This window comes from Mus musculus, chromosome 10 (assembly GCF_000001635.26).
Source record: "Mus musculus strain C57BL/6J chromosome 10, GRCm38.p6 C57BL/6J".
Taxonomy (NCBI): domain Eukaryota; kingdom Metazoa; phylum Chordata; class Mammalia; order Rodentia; family Muridae; genus Mus; species Mus musculus.
The window spans coordinates 12432338-12460156 of NC_000076.6; the positions used below are offsets into that span (position 1 = coordinate 12432338).

At 38.6% G+C, this 27819-nt stretch overlaps 1 protein-coding gene across 17 annotated transcripts in view; it reads right to left on the reverse strand.

Annotated features, from left to right (window-relative positions):
* Positions 1-27819, reverse strand: part of Utrn (utrophin) — a 487702-nt gene that overhangs the window by 50151 nt on the left and 409732 nt on the right. For all 17 annotated transcript variants that reach the window (XM_006512710.4, XM_011243167.3, XM_030245066.1 and 14 more), the window contains 5 exons: positions 23026-23227; positions 15670-15755; positions 9599-9756; positions 7290-7456; positions 3944-4055 (listed from right to left, as the gene is read on the reverse strand). In XM_006512710.4, the coding sequence (XP_006512773.1) occupies positions 3944-4055; positions 7290-7456; positions 9599-9756; positions 15670-15755; positions 23026-23227 (725 nt within the window). The remainder of the gene's footprint in view (positions 1-3943; positions 4056-7289; positions 7457-9598; positions 9757-15669; positions 15756-23025; positions 23228-27819) is intronic.

Here is a 27819-nt window from a genome sequence, read left to right on the forward strand (position 1 = left end):
TAACGAAGAGAGTAGAATGGAAAAGGTCTAAAGGATTTAGGTGAAAAACACTGGAACGTAATTAAGTCACATCATACCATTTAAAGCAAGACTATGCCTCTAAGACTCAGTTTACAGACATATCTCCAGAAGTTAGGAAAGGTTATAAGTTAAGCTCTGTAGTAGATTGATTGTCTAGCATGCTCTGTGGTGAGTTGTTTGCCTAGCATGCATGTACGTCTGGGGCTGATTCCCAACACAAATCAGATAAAAATGGACTAGAAGTTGTAGGTTAAATGTAGAAACTAACCCAGATAGGATTGCCACATAAGATCAGGAAAGGTGAAATGATCCCCTCCCGCACCGAAAGGATGATACCATCCAGGAAATTAAAAAGCAAGATGGAACCTCAGAAATGAAAGCCACTTGGAAATAACCACACAGAAGAAAGATTTTGGGAAGGCTTAAAGCGGTGGTTCTCAACCTTTCTAATGGTACAACCCTTTAATAAGGTTTCTCTTGTTGTGGTTAACATTATTTTCATTGCTACTTCATAACTATAATTTTGTTAGCTATTAATGGTAATACAAATATCTGTGTTTTCTGATGGTCTTGGCATTCCTATTAAAGGATCATTCGACCTGAGGGGTCGTGATCTACAGGTTGAAAACTGCTGACTTGGAGCTTTGTTTTCTTTTTAAATTCAACATTAGTAGTAGGAAAGGAAACTTCATACATGTGTTACTGGTTGCAAACAGGCTTCCGTTGATCAATGATCATTAAACATGCCTTGCTTTCAACTTGCTTAGAAATGTTAAGAATTTATTTAAAATTATTGTATTTAGTGAGAATAAAAACAGTAATTCTACGTCATTCCTCTACCCTTATCCACTTATCTTGATTTTCCCATTTAATACCAGATCTTTATAATCAGCTCCCTAAATGTCTAGCTATTATCATGTAAATATTAACATTATACTGCTTCCCAATCCAAATCTATTATAAGGATCTGAAGAGCATTGTACAACCTGACACTATTTCATCAGGCCCTTTGTTCTCCCACTGTCTTTGTCATTAGACAGAAGGCCTAGCTAGTCGCAGAGCTACCATGCTCAGAACATCCCCAGCTCAGTTTAATGATCCTTTATTGTCACTTGGAAATTCATAGTATCTTTTGAACAGGGGACCCTACCTTTTCATTTTTCTCTAGGCACTTCAGCCTGCCCTGTGTCTTGTTTGAAGGACAGGTTCCACTTCTGTTCTATATCTTCTTGTCAGCCTCTTGCCTGCTATCAGAGTTCTTTCTGAGACTGCTGCTTCTTCCGTCTCAATGCCTTGTTACTCTACCCCATTCTGTACATGGTTGCTGAATCTCTCCACCTTCATATTCAATCCAAATGTTAGCTTCTCAAACTGGACCTGATTGCTCTTATCTAAGATGGTTTCTCCCATCTCCTCATCCTGCTTTTCAAATACAGCCACTAGACCCGTAGTCATCTCATTTCTCTGTTGCCTTGCTCAGTATCACATATTTCCTCTTCCTATATAGACAGCAGTGGGGACATCAGTAATCTTGTCTTTCCTAGACAACCGACAAACCATTAGAGTTGACTCTAAAGACAGATTCTCTCTTGGATCTAACTAAGGTTCATAGCCTTCTATTCTGTCGAATTTCTGACCTACAAAAATAACACATTCTCAGTTATTGTTCCATCCACCCCATCCCATCCTCTTTTAAAAGACTTGAACAGGCATCACCTTGATTTCTGATAGCTCAAGGCTGCATACTTCTTATGACCTCCAGCTGCACATAACAGCATAGAACAAGTAGATACCTTGTAGAAACTATGCTGCTCAAAACATTTCCTGTCTGTGTAATGTCACACTGAAATGAGCCCTGACCACTCCAAGAGGACTTATCAAAAAGGAATGAGGAGTCGGAAACCTTGGTGTGGTCCTGAAATGGGCAGATGATCGCTTAGAACTCAGGAGCCTTGTCCTTGAGGACCTCGAAAGCCATTTCTCTGAAAGGAGATTATTAGGTAAGAAGGCAATGCCTTCCAGTTTTTATGGAGATTTATCCTAACTTCTCTAACTGGAGACACAGCTGGTCTCCAGCATCACACTTTTGTCACTTTTCTTTTGTCTTCTGCTTAGCTCTGTCCCTGTCCTTCTCACTGCCAAGCCAGTATCCCCTTCTCACATGCTCAAATACTTCTGAGCACTCCACTATGTGTACAGACATACTCCTCACACATACATGTGGATTCTACTGAATAAACTGTCCTACCACTTCAACTAGCAGCTAGCTTTGATAATCATGTAAGACATACAGTAAGAATTCAATATTAACTGGGTTAGTAAATAAATTAATAACTGTAATAGATATTTCCCCAGCTTCATTGGGAGCAATATTTTCCTAGTTAATGTTGGGCATCAAGATTATTTCATCCATTATAATTCAGCAACATTTTCTAGAAATTTCCTCTCCACATGAAAGAATCTCTATTGACTTAAAATAAGACAGCAAGAATAGGAGAATTATATGTGCATATTTTACAAGTACTGCTGCCTTTGTATAGATTTATGGGCTAAAAAGTTACTTAATTCTCTAAACCAAAGAAAATATACAACTCTATAAATAAATTTTGCCACAATCTGGAACAAAACTAAGGAATGGCTATTGACAGAAAATGAGGATAATCTTAGGACAAAGCAACTTTAGATGAAAGGAACCATAACTGTGTCCAGTGTGAGGGGGCTATGGCAAAATGAACACATTAGCAAATGTGACTGTATGATATGGTGGCAGGGACCTCTTTTGGAAAACAACTTGACATTAAGTATTTTGGCCACAGAGCTACTCATAGTCATTGACCTAGCTCACCTACTTCTGGTCATTTGCCCAAAGGAAATGTAATTTATATAACACATATAAAATGTTACCTTCTCAGTAATGCTCTTAAATGCTGTTTATAGGAAACTAAAGACTTAAATCTAAAAGATGGTTAGGCCAGCTATAGCAATTCATTCACTTAATACTTTGTTCCAGGAAGCTATTGTCTAAGGAAAAATGGGGGTGGGGGTGGGGGGGCAGACAAACTCCAGATTGAAGAAAATTCTTTTATTAGCAAGCATGGTAGTGCATGTCTTCAATCCTGGCACTCAGAAAGCAGACATAGATGGACCTCAGTAAGTCCAAGACCAGCCTAATACACATAGTGAGCACCAGGCCATCCCATGCTACATGAGTGACATACAATGTCTTTAAAAAAAAAATCAAGTAAAACTATACATATGTTTTATAAAATTAGAACATGCTTAAATATTAGAAGGTAGTTTGTTCAGAAACTAAATGTATGGATGAATTTTTAATTTCTCTATTTTTCATTTTTGATCACCTATAACTCTTTTTTTCAAAAAACATCCTTTAAAAATTTAAGAGAAACATGGTTGTTTTCAGCAAGTGGTTTCATTTTCATCATAGCTAAATCAGTATGAGTTCTTAATATGCTTCCAAAAAAGTTAAGTTTAAAATGAAAACACATATTTGGTAAGTTAACAAATTACATTTGGTATAATGTAGAATTTTTCTTAATTCAACATAAGAAACACTTATATTTAAAAGGAAAGAAAACAACAAAATTTACAACCATAAATTTTTGAAGGTTTAAAAAATAGTTAAGTAAAAATGTATTAGATAAAAGTGTCATTACTAGCCAGGAGGTAGTGGCACATGCCTTTAATCCCAGCACTTGGCAGCCAGAGGCAGGTAGATCTGTGAGTTCATGGCCAGCCTGGTCTATAAAAAGAGTTCTGGGACAGCAAAGAATACACAGAGAAACCCTTCTCAAAAAATCCAAAACAAACAACCAGCCAACCAATCAGCCAAACAAATAAGGAAATAAAAATAAGATTAAGAAACCAGTGATATAACTGCTCAGTAGATTCAAAAGATACTCACCGGTATGCAGTATTCTACCATCGGGTAATGTAACTTGTGGCCCTTTGCTGTTCTTCCAGAAAAGAAGCAACTCTGGCAGACATCATAATTAAAATGCTTTAGGCTCCTGTATCTGTGGTGGAGAAAAGAACAGGCATCACTCCTGCCACTGAACCCAACCCTGTGCCTTAGCAACAAGCTTTGCACTTAGGAAACCAAGAGCGCATCTGCTACAAATGCAAGATGATGTTTCTCAGTGTCAATTTAAAAGCGATGGCTGTAATCACATGTAGACTACCAAGGATAAATGACATAATGTGAGGTTTCCATATGAAAAGACCCTATTCAGAAAGAAACCAATCTGGAGTAAGCTTTTATACATTCTGTATATTTTTATTAAGTGTAAGACTTTTGCTTCTATAAAGTTGGAGTTAGAGGAAGGTATATGCGTTTATAATTTAGTCACATTACATTAGATTTTAGATTTATGTACATTTTGTGTCTTGTCTGTCTTAATAAGACTTCTGCTTGTTCTTGCTCTAGGGGGGAAAAAAAAGAAGTTTATCTCTCTAACAAGGGGAGAGGAATTTAAGTATTTGTTAAAAAGGATCTCAGATTATGAAGGAAGGTAGAAGCCTTGTTCCTAAGTTAGGTTTTGTAAACTTTTTAATTAATTTTTTTCTTTATTACTGAGAATTAGATGCAGGCATACCATGAAAGATGATAAACATGTGTAAATGCATCTAAGAGTCTGAAAACATGCTTGCACATGTTTACCCATGATGTGAAGTCTAGAATCAATGTCAGAAGAGTCTGCATGAGATCTGAGTGTGGAGAGGAAATGATAGAGAAAAGTTATGACAGTGAGCATCACACATTATTTTAAAATATCAACAAGACCACTCATAAGAAATGAATATAAGATTCCTTCATAAGAACACTCGTTTCTACCTTGAGCATTTTTAGGTTTTGTTTAAAATCGTTATTAGGAAGAGAGAGAGAGAAACCTTGATCATTACACAGTCTTGAAAGAAATAATGTTTTAAGCCTCTCGTAGAAAGTAACCCTGTGCACTGATGTCTATTTGCAGAAACAACACTCTTAAGTCTTAAACTTCTATGGAGTCTGAAAGGAAAATGCTCCCCAAATAGCCCACTCAGTTAAGACAACTGGGGGAACTAAGAAACATACATTACAGCTGTATAGATAGAAACATACATTACAGCTGTATAGATAGAAACATACATTACAGCTGTATAGATAGAAACATACATTACAGCTGTATCTGTAGAGGGACATTTTAAATGCCAAGACTAGCAAAGTCAAACTAGAAAGACACTGTAAAGGTTATGTGAGGTTAATATACACTATCAAGTGATGAAGGACTTTTAAAATGACATGCAAAAATGCAAGTTATCTGAAGACAATCTATTTATACCAGCTTTGTTATGCTCCTGGCTTGATAGATCACTTATATCTTTTAACCTTTTCTCATAGGTTGACAAATATGGCTGGCATTGTCTGTCCTTTGTGAAATCTTCTTTAGTGCAACCCTTCCCTTTTCTTCACCAGGGAGAAACTCTTGCACTGTCACTATGTTTTAGCCATGTGCTTTGCTAAAACTGCTGTTTCTCAGTCTTGCTTGCTGATGGTGGTAAGCAGGACAATACAGGGTGAAGTCTTGGGCAAGGCTTTCCCTTGGGATTTTAAGGGACCAATTGAATGGGAAGAAGGGCATGGCTTTTCCCTCTCTTCAAAAGGCAGAAATGACATCCAGAGGAGCCAATTTGCCAGTGGAGATCAGCGTGAAAATTCAAGTCATGGGTTGGGGATAACAGAGATTATGAAGGCAGGCAAAACCGAGAGTCAAGATGAGCATGCAGCCCCAGCCTTGGCATATCTCTTAGCATTTTGTTCACATGAAAGGAGATGAGGCCTGCCTGTTATTCATGCTACTGTGACCAGCTGTGTGGAATTTGAAATGAAACAATTCTCAGCTCGGTAAACACCTTAGAGATCTAAGATTTCACTAAAGCTCAATTTGAAGGACTGGAGAGGTGGCTCAGCAATTAAGAACATTCACTGTACTTCCAGGTGATGCAGATTTGATTCCCAGAACCCATACAGAGGCTAGCAACCATCTGAAACTCTAGCTCCGAGGGAACCAACACCCTCTTCTATGGGTGCACACACAGGCACATACATGCGCATACACATACAGACGCATAAATAAAAATAAATCTTACACACGTACATTCCTCATGTCTCCACTTTTACAGAAAAGTTCAATATTACTCATAAGGTCAGTGTATTATCATTTTTGGCTGACCATAACTAATAATGTGATCAGCAATAATGTTTAAAGCATATACTAATAGCTATGTAATAACTATTTCTGAGAAATCATAAACCCCAGGAAAAGAATGTGGCATACTTTTTCAAGAGGTAATGAAGGAACCAACGTGAACAAACACACCATCCTGTGAAGACCAAGGTAAGAGTCCTACACAGTCTCCTCTAAGGCTTTAAGTCAGTGTCCTTGACACGATGAGAAAAAAAGATGGACTGAGTGTGGCAGGACTGGCTTAGCCAACTATGAAGATCTGAGTTCAGATTCTTCAGAGTTGGCATAAAGATGCTGAGTCTAGTGGCATGCACCAGCAACCCGAGATGATCTGAATACTGGGGAAGCAGAGACAGGACGATGCCCAGGGCATGCCACTCAGCCTAGCTGACGTCAAACTCAAGATTCAGAGAGAGCTCTGGATGAAGAATAAGCTGGAGAGTCATTGAGAAAGATAAAGATACTTGACCTCAATCTCTGGTCTCCATGCACATGTACACATATCCAGGAGTATATACATACATGCTCATTAAGAAAAAGGTAGGAGATGGAGAGAGAGAGAGAATAGACAATCAACAGAATTAATGAGCAGGTGAAATGTAGAATTGATCACAACAAACTTAGCACACGAAACAGTTTTCTGATAACTTCTTGCTCATATTTTACATATTGCTTTTGTCTTACTAACTTTGATCCCAAACAACTTAGAACAGCCAACAAATTTGATCAAGACTATATGTACCTAATCTACAATGCAATTATCCTGCGCAGGTATTCCTATGGCCTCAGTGAAAGGATATTTATAAAACTTTCTGATTCTGGACTAAAGTATTACAAATAACTACAAGAATCAAAATAAGTTTGTGTATAGATCATGAGGAGGAATGGTACATTGGAAAGAAGGACGCTGTGGAGCATAAATGTACTCCAAAGACAAACCACCAAGCAGGAATAAATGGGAAGGGATGGCCATATGAGGAGAGCAGAGACCATTGAGTTCTGATTTCTCTTAGTGCTTCTCACCTGAACCCAACAATCGGGCATTCTTTGCAGATGTTGCATTTGGCCTGATGTTTTGCAGTCTCAGCAGCTGCGACCCGATGCAGAACCGGCAACCACACCATGGACTGGGGTTCCAAATGCATCCAGTCTATAAACTCCTTCACACTGATTTCTGGCTTGTTGTTATTCTGGGGGAAGAGACAGAAAGTGAAGAACAGCTCTTCATTGAAGCTGCAGCAAGTGCTGCTGCTGCAAATTGGCACGAGAGAAAAGTCAAGTGACTCCAGGCCAGCCAAGACAATAGGTTCTTTAAGGTAAGAAAATTCTAGAAGCTAAAATTAGAAGAATGCAGGAAGGGGTAGGGAAGCAGCCATTGCCATATGGTTGGGGGGGGCAATTCCTTAGTGCTCAGATTTTCTTTTTTATTTGTGGGTTTTTAAATGTTCATCTATGCAGGTACACTTGCATGCAGGTCACATACATGAGGAGGCCCGTGGACAGCCTTTCATTGATTGAGCCCAAGGATCTGCCTGTCTCTGCTACATTGATGCTGGGATTACAAGGACAGGCCATGCGCTACTACACGTGACTTAAGCGGGTCATGGAGATAAATCCCAAGTCCTCAGGCTTCTACGGAAACTCCCTTTAACTGGGCCGTCTACCTAGTCCCTCTGTGCTCAAATCAAAAAGAAAGAAAAAGGAAGCAAAATGAAAACCCACACGATTCCAGGTAACCCAGCCTTTAATTCTGTAGCACAAGTTTATCTAAGATGGTAAACGTACGAGACGAGGACTCCTCACCTTCCAGACAAAGTGGAAGACTCTACACGAGCTTTACAAATGTTTCCCAAAAGGAGTCATTGCTACGCCCCGCCTCTGTTCTATCAGAGCATCACACTGGAGGCAGACCAGCCCGGATCCACCAGATAGGTTCTCTAAGCTCATCAAGACAGACTTTGTGAGGCAACTCAAGTCTTCCTTGAATCCTAATGCTGAATGATTGTGGGTGAGAGCAGAGGTAAATTCCGCCAACTGCCTCTTCCCGCAGGGGTTGAGGTCATTCTGAGCACTGACACATATGACTATAAATCATATTTAGAAAAAAAATCATTTAGCATTTTTTTATTTCTAAAATAAGAAAAAGGGCCATTATAAAATGTAATAACCCGTGACATTGATTCTCCTCAAAGATACCGTGTGAGCATTTCTTTCGCTCAACAGTGATAAATCATTGGCTCTGCTTTGGAAAAATATCTGTAGGCTTCTAACTTTATGCATATGGATGACATCAGTAGCATTTATAAATGTTCTTCTGCACCGTAAGCATTTAAAAAAGAAACTGTGGCTTTTGCCCAGGTGAAAATTAGCAGCTCAGATCAGTGCAAAAATTTGTACATGACTTTGTGTGTATGTGCATTTGAGAAAAGATGGCTGTTTTTGTAATGCTTTCATATTTTAAAGGATATTCTCCACAGAGAACACTAAAGCATTTTTATTCCTTCAATAAGAAAACGTATCAAAGTCAATATGAGGTTCAACGTATTATGAAGGGATGAGCAACCATCAGATTGTTCTTCTGAAGTGCATTGGGCAGGCCAAGAAAACGCTGTCAGAAAGCTTTCTTCAGCACATGTCAAACCTGCTGGAACCTTAATCTTCAGGCTCTCAGCCTCTCCAACTAAGGAATAAACATCAGTTGTTCATAACCCACCAGTTCATAGATTCTGCTATAGCAGCTTGAGCAGACTAAGACTGGAGAGACGTGTGAAGGCATAGCTTTGTCTCCAGGAAGCTTAGGTGGACAAGGAAGAAGCAATACAAACCAATTAATTACATATCTCAGTATGATGTCACACTGTAGTGAGCATGACAGGGCAGAGGATCTTCACCTGATAGGGCTTGAGCAGACACAAGAGCTAAGCCAGCACATAAAGACAGAACAGAACGAGTGGGAGAAGAGAGTGTGTGCACACAAAGGAAGAACATTCTAAACAGAAGAGTGCATGTCCGAGGGCATGGAAGCAGGAATCAAGGAGTGAAGTGAGTATTACGAGAAGCTGAGCACAAGGGGACAGGTCACAGACATGAGTACAGAGCCAGCATGTTGCAATTCCAACACTGCACTTCAATGTATAGTCCCTGAAAAAGATGTATATCTACCAAGGTTTTACTATGCCTTGAGTCAAATGTAACTTAAGAAAGAAATCATCAGCTTAGAGGGCTGATACCTGAAACCTCCACTGTTTGATGCTAGCACAACTGACTCCCTTCTTGGAAACATTAAGTCCCTTTCTCAACACACCATACATACCCATAATGCCCATGCCTACCTGCTGGAAGCAGCTGCGGACACTGGGCTCAATGTTACTGCCCCCAAAGGCTGCTACTTCCCCCAGCTGCCTAGGGATCTGGATGGCATCGTGAAGTAGCAGGCCAAGCTGCCGCTGGTCACACATCTCTGTTGGCCCTGCCACCTCCTTAAAGAGACCTACAAAGAAGAAGAACGAGATGTTACCATCTACCTACTCAAAACATTATCTTACTTAAAGCGTTATCTTCGGTGAGGTAGATTAAACTATGTCAACTTAAAACCAAAAACCAAACAAAACCAAAAAAAAAAAAAAAAAAACCCCACAAAAACTAACAAAACAAAACAAAACAAAACAAAAAAAAACAAACAAACAAAAAAAACAAAACCAAGGAGGGATATTATCCAGATCAGGTGTCTTAATCTGCCATCTGTAAACAGAACCACATGTCCTAGAATGATCTTATATGGGGCTGAAGAGATGGCTCAATGGTTAAGAGCACTGACTGCTCTTCCAGAGGTCCTGAGTTCAATTCCCAGAACCCACATGGTGGCTCACAACTATCAGTAGCAGGATCCAGTGCACTCTTCTGGTGTGTGTCTGAAGATAGCTTCAGTGTACTCATATAAATAAAAATAAATAATAAAAGAATAATCTTATTAACATAAAGGAATCTTTAAAAATAAAAGAATAATCTTATGTTATAGATTATTACATTAAATCTGGTCAGCTAATAGAAAATTACTGTTTTAAATACTATAAAGAAATGTACATTGGTTAATTTTATAGTCTAAGGCATTCCCTAGAAAAAGCATGAGGCAAAACAAAGGTTCCCTTATAATTTGCTAGAGCATATAGTATATAAAGGATAGCTTCACATTTTACAATTGATTTATTAACTTCTTTGTTCACTCACAAATTCAATATCCTATGCACGAACATTTCATCTTATTTTAGGTATGTTTATATTCATACCTCCTTTGTATTATAAATACCAAAAATAAATAAGGAGGTTTAGCTTTTCATTTTAGGAACTTAATAAGTTATTTTCTGTAATGAAACATTTTTTTCTTTCAATTTTAAGACATAAAAATGTTTGTATCTTTGCCTTTCTTTGGCTTTTCCATGCATAAACAAGGCAAACAGTGCTTTGTTTTCTAATATTCTTAAGTCAACAACATTAAAACTCCTCTTCCCAGGATATTTATCTTTGATCTACTATGGGTAACATTTTGAGGATTATAATTAATAGAAGATTCTCACGTTGGTCTTCATTCTTCTTGATTTTCTTGTGGTTTGCAAATTGTATCTTGGGTATTCTAAGTTTCTGGGCTAATATCCACTTATCAGTGAGTGCATATCAAGTGACTTCTTTTGTGATTGGGTTACCTCACTAAGGATGATATCCTCCAGATACATCCATTTGCCCAAGAATTTCATAAATTCATTATTTTTAATAGCTGAGTAGTACTCCATTGTGTAAATGTACCTGGATACTTCATGCCTCCTTAGAATAGGGAACAAAATACCCATGGAAGGAGTTACAGAGACAAAGTTTGGAGCTAAGACGAAAGGATGGACCATCCAGAGACTAACCCACCTGGGGATCCATCCCATAATCAGTCTCCAAACACAGACACTATTGCACATGCCAGCAAGATTTTGCTGAAAGGACCCTGATATAGCTGTCTCATGTGAGGCTATGCCAGTGCCTGGAAAATACAGAAGTAGATGCTCACAGTCATCTATTGGATGGATCACAGGGTCCCTAATGGAGGAGCTAGAGAAAGTACCCAAGGAGCTAAAGGGGTCTGCATTTAGGTGGAACAACAATTTGAACTAACCAGTACCCCCAGAGCTCATGTCTCTAGCTGCATATGTATAAGAAGATGGCCTAGTCGGCCATCATTGGGAAGAGAGGCCCCTTGGTCTTACAAACTTTATATGCCCCAGAATAGGGGAATGCCAGGGCCAAGAAGTGGGAGTGGGTGGGTAGGAGAGCAGGGTGGTAGTGGGGTAATAGGGGACTTTTGGGATAGCATTTGAAATGTAAATAAAGAAAATATCTAACAAAAAGTTGAAAAAAAATAATTAATATAAGATTCCCAATGAAGAAGCTAATGTAGGAAAGGACATTACTTTTTCTGCATGGAGACACACCTCATTAAAAAATATTCCTTTTATCATAAAAACTGACACATTTGGGAGGCATTGTTGAATTGTAACAGTCCAAAAAACATACTATTTAAATGTTCGTCATGTAATGCTAAGAAGAAGCATTAAATATTAAATATTTAAGATGTTCCCCCAAACCATTTTCAAATAATATCCAAAACATAAACAGCAGATAAAACGTCATTCTCCCCTTATCTAACAGTGTCAACAGTGAAGTTCCAAACTGAAGCATCCTGAGTGATATCGACACAGTAATTATCATGAAATACAGTTTTAATTATATAAGCACAAGAAGGGGAAGGAAATTCATCTGAGATAAAATTAATTATTGTTATCATTTGTTCATTTAGATTTGTTTATAGAGCTCCACTTGTTATATTATTTGAAAAAGGCTATCATCTCCCCCAAAACATTGGCCCCGAATTCTTACCATGATGCTTATTGTGCATCTATGTGCATGTGAAATGATCCTTATAGAGAGGTGCACATTTTTAAGAGCATCAGTTCTGCCCAACGTTCCCACATCTAGGCTGAAAGCTAAGCTTCTATGCCACTGCGAAGGTGAGACTACTCATAAAGAAAAAGTGTATTGTGCATGGAGAAAAAGTGACACCAAGCACTGCGTTCTTATTCTTAGAAGCGTATACAAGAGGTGGTATGCAGAGGATGTGAAGAATGGGTCACAACAAGTTTTTAATTGAGAGGATCTGCCAGAACCTGACCAATACAGAGGAGGTTGGCTCACAGCCAACCATCAGACTGAGCACAGGGACCCCAATGGAGGAGTTAGGGGAAGGTCTGAAAGAACGGAAAGGGATTGCAACCCCATAGGAAGAACAACAATATCAACCAACCAGACCTCCTTCCCCCAGAGCTCCCAGGGACTAAACCACCAACCAAAGAGTACACATGGAGGGACCCATGGCTCCAGTCACACATGTAACAGAGGAGTTCCTTTTCTAGTATCAATGGGAGGAGAGGCCCTTGGTCCTGTGGAGGCTAGATGCCCCAGTGTAGGGGAATGCTAGGGTGGTGAGGCAGGAGTGGATGGGTGGGGGAGCACTCTCATAGAAGCATGGGGGGAGGAAGGATGAGATGGACAGCTCGAGGAGGGGGAATTGGGAAGAGCAATCTAGCATTTGAAATATAAATAATTAACAAAAAAAATGGAAAGAAACAACTAAGAGACAAGCTTGAAAAAAAAAAAAAAAAAAAAAAAAAACAAACCAGAGGAGATCCAAGGGGCTCTCCAAAAGATGCTTCCTGAGTGTGCTTCTGCTGATGCCAGCAAGCCCCTGGCCATTTGCAGGACGGCCCATGGAATGTCAGAAACCACTCCAAAGTCATTCTCAGTAAGTCACAAGTAATAGGCACAAGTAGGACAAAGACTCTAATATCAGCCACTGCAAAATGCTTTTCAGATGGATGCCTCCTGTTACTGAGGCTAACGAGCAGTTTGTTTTGAATATTAATTTTAACAAAGAAAATAATAATGAAGAGATGTTCCCACAACACTGGGGAAATCAAAGGTGGAATCGGAGTTGCTCAAGATCTCAAGATAAGAAACAAAACTGAACCTCAGGACATTTCCAGGGCCTCAATATTTAAGTAAAGATTTAGATTAAAGATTTAGCCCAAGAGATTTCTTATTTAATTATGTCCTGAAGTGACATCCATCATGAGTTATATAGACTAGTAGAAACTTGCAATGCAAGGGCCTCTGCTTTCTTGCCCAAATGTGAGCACTTAATGCTGTTTTGCAGAAAATGCAAATCTTGAGCTTGAATTTGCATTCATTTTAGAGTCCATTCAGCACTATGATGTAACTGTTACTTTTAAAGCCCCAAGTCTTTTGGGAGCGTATGAAAAACCCCGAATCACAGATGATTAGTAAGAAAATCTTTTCCTAATTTTGGAACACTGATTTTTCAGTAATTCTTTCCTTTCCTAATCAGTTTAGAAATGGCAAGTTCTCCGCTTTGGAAATATCTTTTCCTGATAATGGTGAAGATTCCTGAAGTTCTAGACAAAGGACCATAGACAAAACTTTATGTAAGGTTTATTTATTCAGGGCTTCTTCCCGTCTCTCTACATGGCTTGCAAGGCTCAGACACACTTCAGCATCCTCAACTCCTGGTTCTTCAGTAAGCTCATGCTCTGTACAAAACCCACAGCTCTTTCTTGAACATTCTTGTTAACATTTGTAAGAAAATCATGCCTTTGGATTCTAGGCTTGACATTTAAATCAAACAATAACAGTTATCCCCAAAATACACGATGTTGAATGCTTTTAGAAGAAACTCAATTGACTTAGGTTATAAGAACAATGATCACATACCTTTACTTGGGGAAAATTTTTTTCTTGATTTTGGGGATAGGAGCAAGGACATTGCGTAGCATGAGATGGACCACTGAGCTATTAATAGACCCTCATACTACTACTCCTTTCTTGTACCCATTTTTGTCTTCTGATATCTTTCTATTCAAAAATTATTATCCACACTCTCCTCCAAATACACAGATTTATTTGCACAGACTCATCTAGAAGTAGGCTTGGCAGCATCAAGCTACTTATATTTTATGAACAAATAAAACTAAACGACATGCTGTCACCATGGCAATGAGTTTGGAGACACATGGAGATGGTAATCATTTACTTGACCACTGCTATTTTTGACAATTTGTAATCTATTACCTTGATTTCCTCCCAATGGTACAATTGTTGGTCTCATCTCTCACCCTCTGGTGTACAGCTCAGTGTACCAGGAAATAGTGGTAATATTACTTTTGGCTAGACGTACTAAAAGGGATCAAGACACCCATCTAATGACACTTGATCACTAAGTGGGAAAGATATAACTACAGGTCCCACTCTTGAGCATGCCAAGACATTGTTCAGTAATCAATAGCTAATGAGGCACTTACTTGAATAACCGAAATAAAAGTTGAAAGCATCTATCACTTTATAATGTCCAAATTACAAAATAATACTATTTAGAATAAAGGCTAATAAAAGTTTTAGTCCCTCTTACTTTTCTCTCTCTCTCTCTCTCTTTCTTCCTTCCTTCCTTTCTTTCTCTCTCTCTCTCTCTCTCTCTCTCTCTCTTTCTTTCTTTCTTCTTTCTTTTCTTTTTTTTTTCTAATTATCATTAACCATAAACTGTAGGGAGTCTAATGCTAAGGTCCTGTTCCCAGGTGGTTCTTGATTGCTCAATAAAGATACCAGGGACCAATCAATGACTGAGGATGGGGTGGGATACTTAAGAGTTACCCAGGAGGATTCAGGGAGAATCTGGGGAAGAAGAAGGAGGCAGTAGCAGCAGGAGATTAAGCCAACCAGTGATGTGAGTTTTCAGTTGCGGTCACTGAGTTAGCAAAAGCACTCTAAGACTCACTGGAGAGTATGTGTGTTGTTTTTAATCCATGGATGCAAGGGAGTCTGGGTGGGGCTGGTAGTGTGGTCCACCTGGAGCTTAAAGTGGGGTAGCAAAAACTACTTGCTACAATAAACGGAAGAAATGAGATTTTTAAGAGAGAAAAAAAAGGGGGTTATGGAGTCCTTAGCTCAACACCAACATTTTAATGGGTCATACGGCCTTTGACTAGATTCTTGACCTATTTCAGCATTAATTTGCTCACCTAAAAGAATGGGAGTTGTAATACCTACTAGAATATTCTAATATTAAATGAATGTACATTTGTGCTTAGTTTGTGCTGTATCTGTACACCTCACTCTTGCCCCACAATCAGTTTTTCAAATCATCCAAATTCTCTTCACATTGTCATCTTTGTTCAAACTGGTACACATAGTAAGCACCTCCAATTGGAAGCTAACATTACCGCAAACTATATAAAGTCAGCGCCCAATAAATTTAGATTATTATTAGAAGCACCATGGAGTAAAAGGTCTTACATACATCTGTATTTCTCTTCTAAGAGGCCTTTGGAGAGAGACATCAATCCAATCTTCAGACTCTGTACCCGAATTTTTCCAGTCCGGCCCCTGAAATTATAAGATGGGTTATATGCATTTACACAGCAAGTTGAATGCCATTTTCTTGGGAGTAAACTACTGCATAATAAATTCGAGTTAAAGATTCAACTTGTCTACTTGGTTTTAACCATTACTGCCAAACCTACATCACAACTTCATGACAGTTCAACATCTTTGAACAAGTCCAGAAAAATACACTGACGTCCTTTTACACACAAGACACAGCCCAAGAACACATGAAATGAATATAAAAACAACAATCATAAAGCCAAATAGATTTTACTTAAAGAAATGCTATAACTGAAATCTGTTGGTTTTAAATGTAAAATCAAAATACGCATCAAAGCTAGATAGCAAGCAGGCTGTACAACATATGAACGCAACATTATATAGCAAGAGAAGAATACTAATAAATTAAAACCCAAATGTAAAAAAAATATACGTAGAAAATTATATGTTGAAGACTCAGGGCTTATGAAACTTTAGAGTTTGCTGTCTTCATTCACTTTGATCTCTGCCAATGTAGTCTATAAATTATTATTGCAATTTTAATAGTGAATGGTTTCAAATAGGCTGGGGTGATATCTGTATTAGAGGAAGCATGAAATTGTAATTAAAAATGGAATGTATTAATTAGTCAGCTCTAGGAAATACTTTCACACTAAGACAGTGAAACATCATTTCAATTTCACTTAAGAACTGGAGATTTTACACACACACACACACACACACACACACATTTTTATTCCAATGCCTATCAAAGTATTAAGCTGTTAAACAAGCCCTGGGATGCAGAAAAGCACCATAAAATTAACAGAACATGATCTTTCCAGTGGAACAACACACAACCCAGGAAAAAGTCTTCTCACTATATTTCTTGTTTCATAATCTTCATCCGTTTTCAGCTTGGGTTTATTCTCTAAAATTTCTTAGATTTAAGGCATACATATTGAACGTTTAAAACACATAAGCGAATGTTCACTTACTATATGGGCACATAAGACAGTGTAGTTGTATGAATAAGCAATGTTAGTTTTTGAGCTATGTCCCTGGTTGTGGCCCTGTCTTGGGTAGGTTTAGGAGGTGTGTCCTCACTGGAGAAGGGATGTTACTGAAGGCGGACTTTGAGTTCTCTTACTCTGCTTGCTCCTCCAGGCCCCATATTGCATCCATGGTTGGCACTTTACCATGATGCTGATGGTCTCCCATGCCCCTGGAACTATAAGCCATAAAAAACCTGTCTTTCTATAAGCTGCCTTGGACACAGTGTTTTATCCCAGCAATAGAAAAGTAACTAATACAGGTTGTGATTTACAGTATTTGAAAAATACATAAACATCTGTAATGTGCTTTGTTAGTCATACTAAGTAATAGTCTTCCATTTTCAAGTGATAAATGATCAAGTAAATGTCTGCATATATAGCATGACACCAAACATATAAATGTTCTTTAAAAGAAAAAGAAAGCATGCTTAGATTATGGCTAAGGATGGTAGCAACCTCTGAGAATTCAACAGGCAGAAAAATGACAAGTTCTAGCCTAACCTAGCCTAGAGTCAAGAAATACCAGCCAGTTTCAAATAAACTGAGCCATACTTCAAATCATGTTTCTACTTAATATTTGTAGAGTTTTCCAAATTATCATATGAAATAGTGTTTATTCCCTTCAAGAGCTGGAAAGTGTTTATCCTCTGAACACAGGCAATTTACTTTTAGAAAGTAATAAAGGTTAATGAATGAATGTAGCTAAGGGATTGGTGCAAGAATGTTGGTAAAAACAAACCAGTCCTTTAAGGGATCAGAAAGATACCAGTAGAGCTGACTTCCAAGTCTACTGGGAAAACAGGAGAGCTACATCATCAGAAAGACAATTGAAAATGTCAATCAGCTACCATCAGCTGTAAAGGCTTACTGTAATCTAAGATCCCAGAATTGTTCCATGAACTTCAAGAAGAAGTAGAGAACCTGATTCTTACTCAATAACCCACATACTAGCTAGGGAAGTAAGACAAGAGGGTGACTATAGAAAATACAGTATCAACCCTAATGTGTGGAAATGAAAAACCAAATACAAGATGACTGTGGTTGGTAGGTTTTTGAGAGAGCACTTTGAGTAGTTCCCAGCCTCTCACAGTTAATCAAGAAGTTCAAACTTAAGGCCTGCCATTGGAGCTCAGTGGCAGAGTGCTTGCCTTACATGGAGTGGGCCAGCCCTAGTTAATCCCTAGTACTGTCCTCCTCCCTCTAAGAAAGAGAAGATTACAATCAGACATACATGAGATGTCATAGCACACGCCTGCGTAAGAGAACATAGGTGTGGGTGCAAACACACCCCCTCCAACACATAGGGTGGGGTGAGCATTTATACACAGGCTCACTGGCTGATTAATCTGTGCATACATGGGGCCATTCTTGACTATTTTGATGTCAAGTAGGATATCTAATTGGAGATGCATCTGAGAGCTAATAAAATGTATGAGTGAGCGATCTAGCCCAATAGCTAAGTATCCAATTCCCAGGACAGTTTTTGTAAGTGACTTCTGAAATTAGTTTAACTGTGAAGTTAAGTGCCTTCAAAATTATATTCATCTCAGGATAGTGGGAGAAATATGACTTATTATAACAAATGAAGCTAATATTCTCTATAGAGAAAAAAAATGTTTGAACCAAGTGTTCCAGACTATTGCTCTGAAGTATGATTTAAATGATTTGGATTTCCATTAAATCTAGAAGGAAGATTGTGAAATTAAGACTTTTGAACCTGGCAAGATAAAGACAGAGTGAGGCTGTGAATTCATAAATGGAATCGATTTGATTGCTATAGTTTATAAAGCCCCTTTCTATATATATTAGCTCATTTGCCCCTAGTATTCACCTTTTGTATGGTAAGCTGTGTGTTTATTTTTAACTAAATTTTCCAGATACTGAGATGCCAAAAGTTAAGTGGTTGCCAAGTAACATAGCAACCAGGGCACAAAACTGAAAATATGACGTGAAGCTGGGTATATGTTAAAACTCAAAAGTTTAGTTGATTTTATAAAGCGTCATGGCTAAGCTACAGCAATATGATAAGACTATCCATGCAACCAAGGAAATAAAATCTACAAGTTAGCCCTGTAACTATGATTGATTTGTAACAGGTGGTTACAGAAAAACTCTGGTATCTCCATGTGTTTGTTTTCCAATCAGTTAAATAGAGGGCAAAATGGAAAGATCATATCTCATCTCTAAGTCATATGTGTATTAGAATTCTTTGATCTCCTCTATCTGCATGACTCATTATTTCAAGTTGACGTTGAGAAGGTCTGCCCTGGTTACATCATATGGCAATAAATCAAGGAGTTGAAAATACCTAACAGTTTACAGTTTACATCTGAAAAGGTCCCTGAGGACCAGGAGAAACTTTAAAAGCCAGAACCTATTAGATGACCTCTGAGAGGCAAACCCTCCCAGAAGAAAACAGGATTGTCTTCCCTTTCTTGCATTTCTGGGTCATGTGATGACAGTTTGGTCCACCAGCATTCCCACCATGCTGTGCTACCTCACCTACAGTCAGGGGCAAGCCAGTCATGGGTTGAAACCTCTCAAATGACTATCCAAAAACTATCTTCCTCTGTGTGAGTTGATTTCATCACCTGCTTATGATAGTGTTGTGTGGTGGTTTGAATAGGCTTGGCCCATGGGAAGTGGCACTATTAGGAGATGTAGCCTTATTGGAGGAGGTATGTCACTGTGGAGGCGGGGCCTTTAGGTAATATATATGCTCAAGCTCTGCCCAGGGAAAGACACAGTCTCCTAATTGCCATCAGATCAAGATGTAGAACTCTGTTCGTCCACCACATCTATCTGGACTCTGCCATGATAATAATGGACTGAACCTCAGAAACAGTAAGCTAACTCCAATTAAATGTTTGCCTTTATAAGACTTGCCTTGGTTGTGGTGTTTTTTTACAACAATAGAAACCCAAACAATGAATGAATGAATGAATGAATGAATGAATGAATTGATGGGTGGATGGATGGATGGATGATGGATGGATAGGTAAATCAATGTAACTCTTTCAAGTGGTCTGCTTTTCTCTTGGGAATTCACTGTCCATTTCCTAAGAAACTCTTTCGCTCCCCCAACACCTGTGCTTCAAGTAAATCTACATTAAAATATTTTCTTAAAGAACTATAACTCTGTCACATAAAACTTTTTTAAAAAATTAGCTGAACACAGGCATCATTTTTAAGTTCAAAGCCTTCTGATGGTTCTGTAATATCCAAGATCCCTACTCTGGGTAGAGTAAAATTATAGTTAGTTGATCAGAGTCACTCAGAGGACCATTACTTGAAGTAGAGTTAACAGTCATTGCTCAGATAAACGAATGGGCCATATGAAGTAGAGAAACTCAGGTAGTCATTGCTGGACATCAGTGATTACTGCCTACAAAGTAACTGAATTTTCCTTAGCTTAATTAATTTGTTATTTGTTTTTTATTAGATATTTTCTTTATATACATTTCAAATTTCAAATGCTTAGCTTAATTCATTTATCCCAATAGAAAGTGAGACCGAAGGGAACCCATCTGACCCAGAGGGGTGATTGATGTTTCATTGGTATTGAGGGGAAGTAAGTTTTGCAGGATTTTTTTTATCCATTAAAAACAAAACAATGGCATATTTCGAGGTATTGTTTTTCTAGTAGAAAAAAAAATTCTATGTAGCATTTCTATGTGTTCACATCTGGCAGTCAGAAATGGGATTGTGCCAACATTTAACTCCCAGAAATGAATCACAACATTTTGCACACTGGGTGGGTCCTAACAAAGAGTCACTGCCTCCTCATTCTAGAATAACAGCATCCTCTCTATATGTTCTGAGCTTAACTGTGTTCCTCTCGATTTGCACACTGAAGTCCTAACTCTTTGTATCTTAGGATACTGCTTTTCATGCCAACAGCATCTTTCAAGAGTCAGTTAACATGAAGATGGAAGGGGAGACCTTAATCCAGAATGCCTGGTGCACTTGTAGGAAAAAAGAGCAAGTAGAAAGAATTTATGGCTCTTTATGGAAAGAAGAGAGAAACTGAAGAGCCAAGGAGACGTTCTGGAGAAAACAACACAGCAGTCAGCCCCACCATCACCGTGAGCTCAGTCTTCAGGCCTTTACAGATGTGAGGAAATGATGTTTAAGCAACCTAGTATACTAGGTTTGGTTTCAGCAACCTAGAAATCTACAATTGTCATAGTAGGAACCTGCTGGGGGGCAGATTGTTCCCCAGAAACTTTGATCAAGTTGTCCTCCTCTTGCTATTTCAGAGTCAGATGAAGTCCCCAGACGTTCTCATTTAGCTTTCTTTCTGAGATGGGAAGCCATGTTACAGGCTACTGCACAGAAAACACGGAAATAACGAGCTATTTGCGGTGAATTTATTGTAGAAAAGATGTCCTTTGAGACTTTGAAATAGTGATGAGCAAATTAATGAGCTACTTACACTAAAATTAATATTGTATCCAAGAAGAATTACAACTTTGTATTAAAAAGCATAATAAAAGATACCAGGCAGCAGTGTATTACAGTAAATCCTCTTCTCTTTCTGGTAACTGAGCTTCACTCTCACTCACAAGGCTATCCTTTTATTTTATTTTTTTAAAAGATATATTGATATTTGTTACTACTGAAAGATAAAGGATCTCTTTTCCTAATGAAAGGAGTAGATAAAATTATAGATAAGTCATGTCTATTATCATCATCATTTACACAGAATGAATCGGCTTCAGAACATGTACATTTATGAACTATCATCTATATTCTCTGTCTATGACGACCACTTACCTTCTCTGTCTTCAGATCAAAGGCTGACAAATGTAAATCTTCATGTAGCTACTTAATGAGAACTAAGTTTTGAGATTCAAGAGAAAAGCAAGTCTTCATTTTCCTCTTTCATTTTTGCATACTTCAACCCCCTACCAGAGAATGAATAATTCCCAACATTTCTGAAATGTCAGCTCACAGCAAGTCTTTTGATAACTGATTAGTGCACAAATACATTGTCAAAATCAAAAGGGTCACACATATGCGGGATGTGCTGGGCTGGAAGTTAAGGGTGCTCCTTCTATACACTGAGAAACAGTTCAAGTACATGTGTTAGTGTCATATAGCATCAATTATAAAGGCAAGACCACTTTAGAAAAACATAACCACAATGGCAATTATTTAAGGACAAACCAAGTTTTATTCACTGCTGTCCAAATTACACTCAAACCGCCACCTTACAAAGTTATAGAGATTCTTATATGCTAAAAATCATTTTAATTCACAGTGAATGTCAGCTTTTGTTTGCCTGTTGAAAAATAATAATCTAAGATAGTAAGGAGCAGAGAGAAAGAAAAGAAACCATGCAGCTCAGGTTTCCCTAGCTGTTTCCTGAAAGAGAATGCATGCTACATCCCCAGCCTTCACTGACTAGGAAGTCACGAAAGAACACTTGTATGTTCCCTCTTATCCTATGGTTAGGAGCAAAAGGACTTGGAAAACCAGTTACTTTTAAACAATCAGAATAAATCTTTCTACTGGGCGAGAGGATTATGAAAACATCTTTTTAAAGAAATCACACTAGGGTCGGAGATGTAGCTCAATGGTAAAGTGTTTGCCATGTGCAAACTTATTCCCAAGTTAAAACTTTAGTATCACCCATTAATGAGGGTGACAGAGAAGAAGGAGAAGGAGGAGGAAGAGGACGAGGAGGAAGAAAGAAGAAGAAGGAGAAGGGGAAAGGGAAGGGGAAGAAGGGGAAGGGGAAGAAGGGGAAGAAGGGGAAGAAGGGGAAGAAGGGGAAGAAGGGGAAGAAGGGGAAGAAGGGGAAGAAGGGGAAGAAGGGGAAGAAGGGGAAGAAGGGGAAGAAGGGGAAGAAGGGGAAGAAGGGGAAGAAGGGGAAGAAGGGGAAGAAGGGGAAGGGGAAGAAGGGGAAGGGAAAGGGGAAGGGGAAGGGGAAGGAGGAGGAGGAGGAGGAGGAGGAGGAGGAGGAGGAGGAGGAGAAGGAGAGGAGGAGGAGAAGAAGAAGAAGAAGAAGAAGAAGAAGAAGAAGAAGAAGAAGAAGAAGAAGAAGAAGAAGAAGAAGAAGAAGAAGAAGAAGAAGAAGAAGAAGAAGAAGAAGAAGAACAACAACAACAACAACAACAACAACAACAACAACAACAACAACAACAACAACAAGGCGATGATGATAGTGCCCAGTTTATTATCAATGTGCTTCGCTCACTAGTGATCATTTAAAGGATAAATGACACACTTACGTGTCGTATACGTTGAGCAGCCAGTTGAGACACATATCGACGCAGAGTGGAACATTGACCAAGTCCTTGTGCAGCTGCTCAAGCCCATCGTAAGTGGTGGTCAGACAGTTGATGACGTCTGGGACACTCAGGAGCTGATCATTTTGGTTCAGTTTGTGCTGCTTGAAAACTTCATTCGTCGTATTCAGCTCTAAGAGATCCACTAATTGAATGAGGAGAAAGGATTAGAGAGAGGCATCGCCTTACCCAACAACATTGAAGCCCAGCACTCCTATTCTCCAGCTTTTAGCTTGACTGGCCAACTCATGAACTGATCCTTCCCAGTTAACTTCAGCTGTTAGTGAGATAACATTTTCATTCTCTCAGATCAAATATATTCTCTCTACCTTTGTGCCTGTTCATCTAGACGCTGTAGCTTTTGGATCTTTTACAAATTTTTGGTCTTTGAATTTTTCTTTCTTTTTGACATCCTTGTTATAGTCGCTCTGTGTTTTTCAGTACAGAAATGAGTAGTCTACAAATTTATTCCAAACATTAAAATATCCCAAGTAACAACACTGGTCACCTCATGTTAGCTCACTTTCTAACTGCTTTTTAAATTCTCTAAAGTTAGTCTTAAGTGATTCTCATAGAAACACCAAAGTTGCGAATATTGAGGAGGAACTCTGTGATTTCAACAGATATCTACACTAGGTGATATTTAAATCTGGGTAACCCATCATCCCCTCAAACGTTTCTTAACATGTGTGCAGGGAAAACATTCAAAAATCCTTTACTCTAACTCTTTGAAAAGTAAAGCAAGTTTTATTATCTATAGTCACAACAACAGACACCAGAACCCTAGTTTTAATTATAACCTGTAATTATATAATTATGGCCTATCAAGCAGTTAATCTCCATACCACTGTCAAGCTAACAATTCTCTAACAGTATGCAAAAATGTATATAATGGCATTAAAAGATCACCGGAGATAGTTTTTTAGAAAAATGAAGCAAACAAATAAATAAATAAAAGAACCAGATTTCATAGAAAAGTAATAGCTCTCTACCACCTGAAATGAGTGACATCAGAATTATTCTCAACTACCAGAATTGGCCCAAATCAAGTCAAGCCCCTTTGCATTTCAGACCACCTGTCACTAAGATGGATTCCTACTGCTTCACAGATCACTGGCCTTCAGGTATTTATTTCATTTCATCTTTACTCTTCTTATGTAAAGCACAGATGGAGGGTAAGGCTGGTGCTAGAGCATGTAGGGTGTGCACGGAGCTCTTTCTTAAGCACATTACTAAGAGGAAGGAGGGAAACACCTGGGAGAAGGATGGACAACCGTGTGAGAGAGCAGACACAGGCTACCAACTCATGGTTGGAAATGCTGTAAGGGGAGCATTTTGCATTTTTACTTTCTTTACCTTCTACCTTCTTGGTGGTTTTGTAACATATGCATAAACTCAGCTATTTTATGCAGCTATTGTGGATGGGGCTCAAGTCTAATACAATTGTCATTTATGTTTCATGTATACCTTATGTATGCCCTAAAGTAAGCTGGTAAGTAATTTGAAAGAACAGTGCTTATTACTGTGTCTGTGTATATCTGTACACCATGTGACTGCAGATGTCCTTGAAGGTTTGGAGCCTTCCAAGAGTGATCAGTGAGTACCTGATGTGGGTGCTGGGAACTGAACCCTGTTCTTCCAAAAGAGCAGCAAACATTTTGCTGAGTCATCTCTCTAACCCCTTATACAGTATTTTTAATGCGACTGCATTTCTACTGAGATTCATGCACCAAGGGTCAGGCATGCAATTCTGCAACCATGGCAGCAAACCATAAGCTTCTGATCCTGTGGTTTTCACATTGCAGATGTTTGGATTAGGAATGCTTGGCCAAAGGAAAGCTTGAAAAGACTCCCTAGAAGGTAAATTTTGAAATAGTCTTTGAAAGATAAGATAGACAAAATATAAGAGATCCAGGAAAGCAAGGGAGGGGGAGATATTTAAAAGCACTATCTTCCAGGAAGAGATGTTGCTTTAGAAAAGACAGAAATTAAATTACTCTAGGATTCCACTAGAGAAAACAGATGGCAGCTAGTATCAATTGTGACACATAGTGGGCTATGGTCTTACTGAGGCAGCTACTGTACACAAAGCTTCCACCCCCTAAAAAAGTTATTCCTTAGCAAGGTGAAAACAAAGCCAAGCAGACCATCAAACCACTATGCACTTACTGAACGTGGAAATGACCCAATTCGTAACAGACAGGCAAGGGAAATCGCAGGCTGGCGCTAATTTAAAGTTTGCTCATGGAAATGACCATTATGTAAAATGTTTGCTTCATCTTCCGTTTCCAGGTTTTTAGCACTGAAAAGCATCTAAGTGGGACTGAGAACATTTAAGCAACTACTTCTTTCTTTTCTAATAAATAAACTTCCCCAGCCCCCATGGCATCGTTTGACAGTGAACCAAAGCAAAGAAACAGCTTCCTTTGTATCTGAGTACTTGTAGCTAGTGACTAATTACTAATTTTAAATTTTAAGTACATTTATGAAATATGTCTATGCTGGCTGTTTAAACAACATTTCTTTTTTCAAGTTGACTACAGTAGAAAAGAAGTATATGTTAAAATAACATAGACAAATACAACTTCTTCAATAACTCAATAGGGAAGACTTCTTAAAAAGACTCCAGCAGGAGACATAGGAATTCTGAGGAAGAGGCCAGTCCCTTTTCTTTTAGATGTCAACAATATCACCCTCTAAATGTATGCTACTAACAAAAATAATTTGCATAAGCATTCCATGAGCTGGAAATAGTGCCAAAAAAAAAAAAAAAAAAAAACCCACACAAGAGTAAGTGACCTGGGAATCATCTATATTTTTCATTATCATTTTGCTCCATTTCTTGGTACTATAAATTATTTTCAACTCTGAACCTAGGATAGCAGTAGCAAAATCCACTTTCTACAGCATCTGACAAAGGGACCTGCTTAATCAAGGACAGTCGACTGAGAAGCATGGTTCTCCACAGATACAAAGAAATATATTCAATTACTGCCAGAATGTTAAGATTTCTGAATTCCAACACTAATTATGCCAGCCGCAAAACACACAGGGACAATGGACCAAATTGCAAAAACATCATTCCGGGATCAGTCCACCCTTCACTCCGTTCAGAAAAGCCTTCCTTGTTATCCACTCTGGGACCCAGACAGTAACTTGCCACTTCCCACAAACGATCCTGTCTTCAATTTCCAGTGATTTACACTGACACTTTGACTTAGTGCCTAAGCCAAGCAGGCATCTTGCTGAAGCATGTCACATTTCGGTACCTTTTAAAGAACAGACTACATTTAAATCACAGGAAATTATGATTTTTGTCTCTTCAGAGGGAGAAAAATGACAGCTTAGTCATGCATGCAGTAAATGGAACAAACAGGCAATTTGTTTTCTAAGCAAGTTACAGACTTTTCTAGATTCTCACATATGAAGCACAGGGGTCAAAAAGAGACATCATCATGCCCTCTTCTAGGTCAGGGGAGGGTAGAACTGATAAAAACAGAAGGACACTGCTGAGTACCTGATTCAGGGCTTTGGACACCTCTCCAGGTCTTGGCTGTGTGCACCATGTCCTCTTCCTGGGAAACACTTCTACACGCAAGCTTTCAGGCTTGGAGTTTTAATCTGCAGAGATGATGGCTCATACCTCTCACCACACAGCATCTCTTTAGATGATTCCACATTCCCTTTCCTGCCTCGAGTCTCGTGGTGAACACCAGCCTGTTTTCACTGCTCAGTCCCCATCTCTCAGAAACTTCTACCTGGCTGTATTCCTAATCAAAACCTTACCTTCGGAAATCTGGTCTTTAGCAATTCTAGGACCTTCTCTCCTTCATCCTTTACAATTCTCCAACTACCAATCCCTTTGTAAACCAGTCACAAACAGGCAGTCCTATGAATCTTCCCTTATAGTGGGCTTAGCCTCGGTCATCTCTGGCAAGAAGCACCTACCCATTCTATTCTCTCTTGTCTTCATGCTAAAATACTATTTAGGACATACACCGTCTACTTGGTTTGACTGTCTCAAAGTAGAAAATGATTGTATACTACTGAATTCTAGACAGAAAAATTATCCAAACTTTAAAGCCAATACCATGGAGATCAAAATACTAAAGAAATTAGAAATGGCTTCACTTTGTCAAACATCTCTTATCCTAGAACTAGGGAAACAGGAGGAATGCAAGGCTAGCCTGGGCTACATAGTGAGCTCCAAGACATCTGGGCTACATAGTAAAATACTGTCTTGATAAGTAATGTTAGTAATAGTTAATAATAATACCTCCAAATCAGAAATTTCAAGAACAAAATTTAAATGAACTCTGAAGGAATCTAAATGGGATTTAGGGAAACCTCTTGATACTGAGTAAGCTAATTAACCATAATACATTGGTTGACACTCTCGACCTGTATCCAAGCATTTGATTGGATGCATCTAACTCCTATATCCTTATCTCAGATTAGTGTCCACATGCCGAAATCCAAGGTGGCTCTTATGGTCGAGTAAATAGAACTGTGATACAAGGACACTGGCTTTCTAAACACCATAGGGACTGCTTCTGTCTCAGCCAGTGTTTTCTCTTACTTCTCTGCATGGCCTGCTACAAAAAGTCGTGTGTGTGTGTGTGTGTGTGTGTGTGTATAACACATAGAATGCATAGTGTGTTGAAGAAAAAAGAATACACAATCTGTTACACACCAAAGAAAATGAACATACTAGCATCATATGTAATTATATGCCAT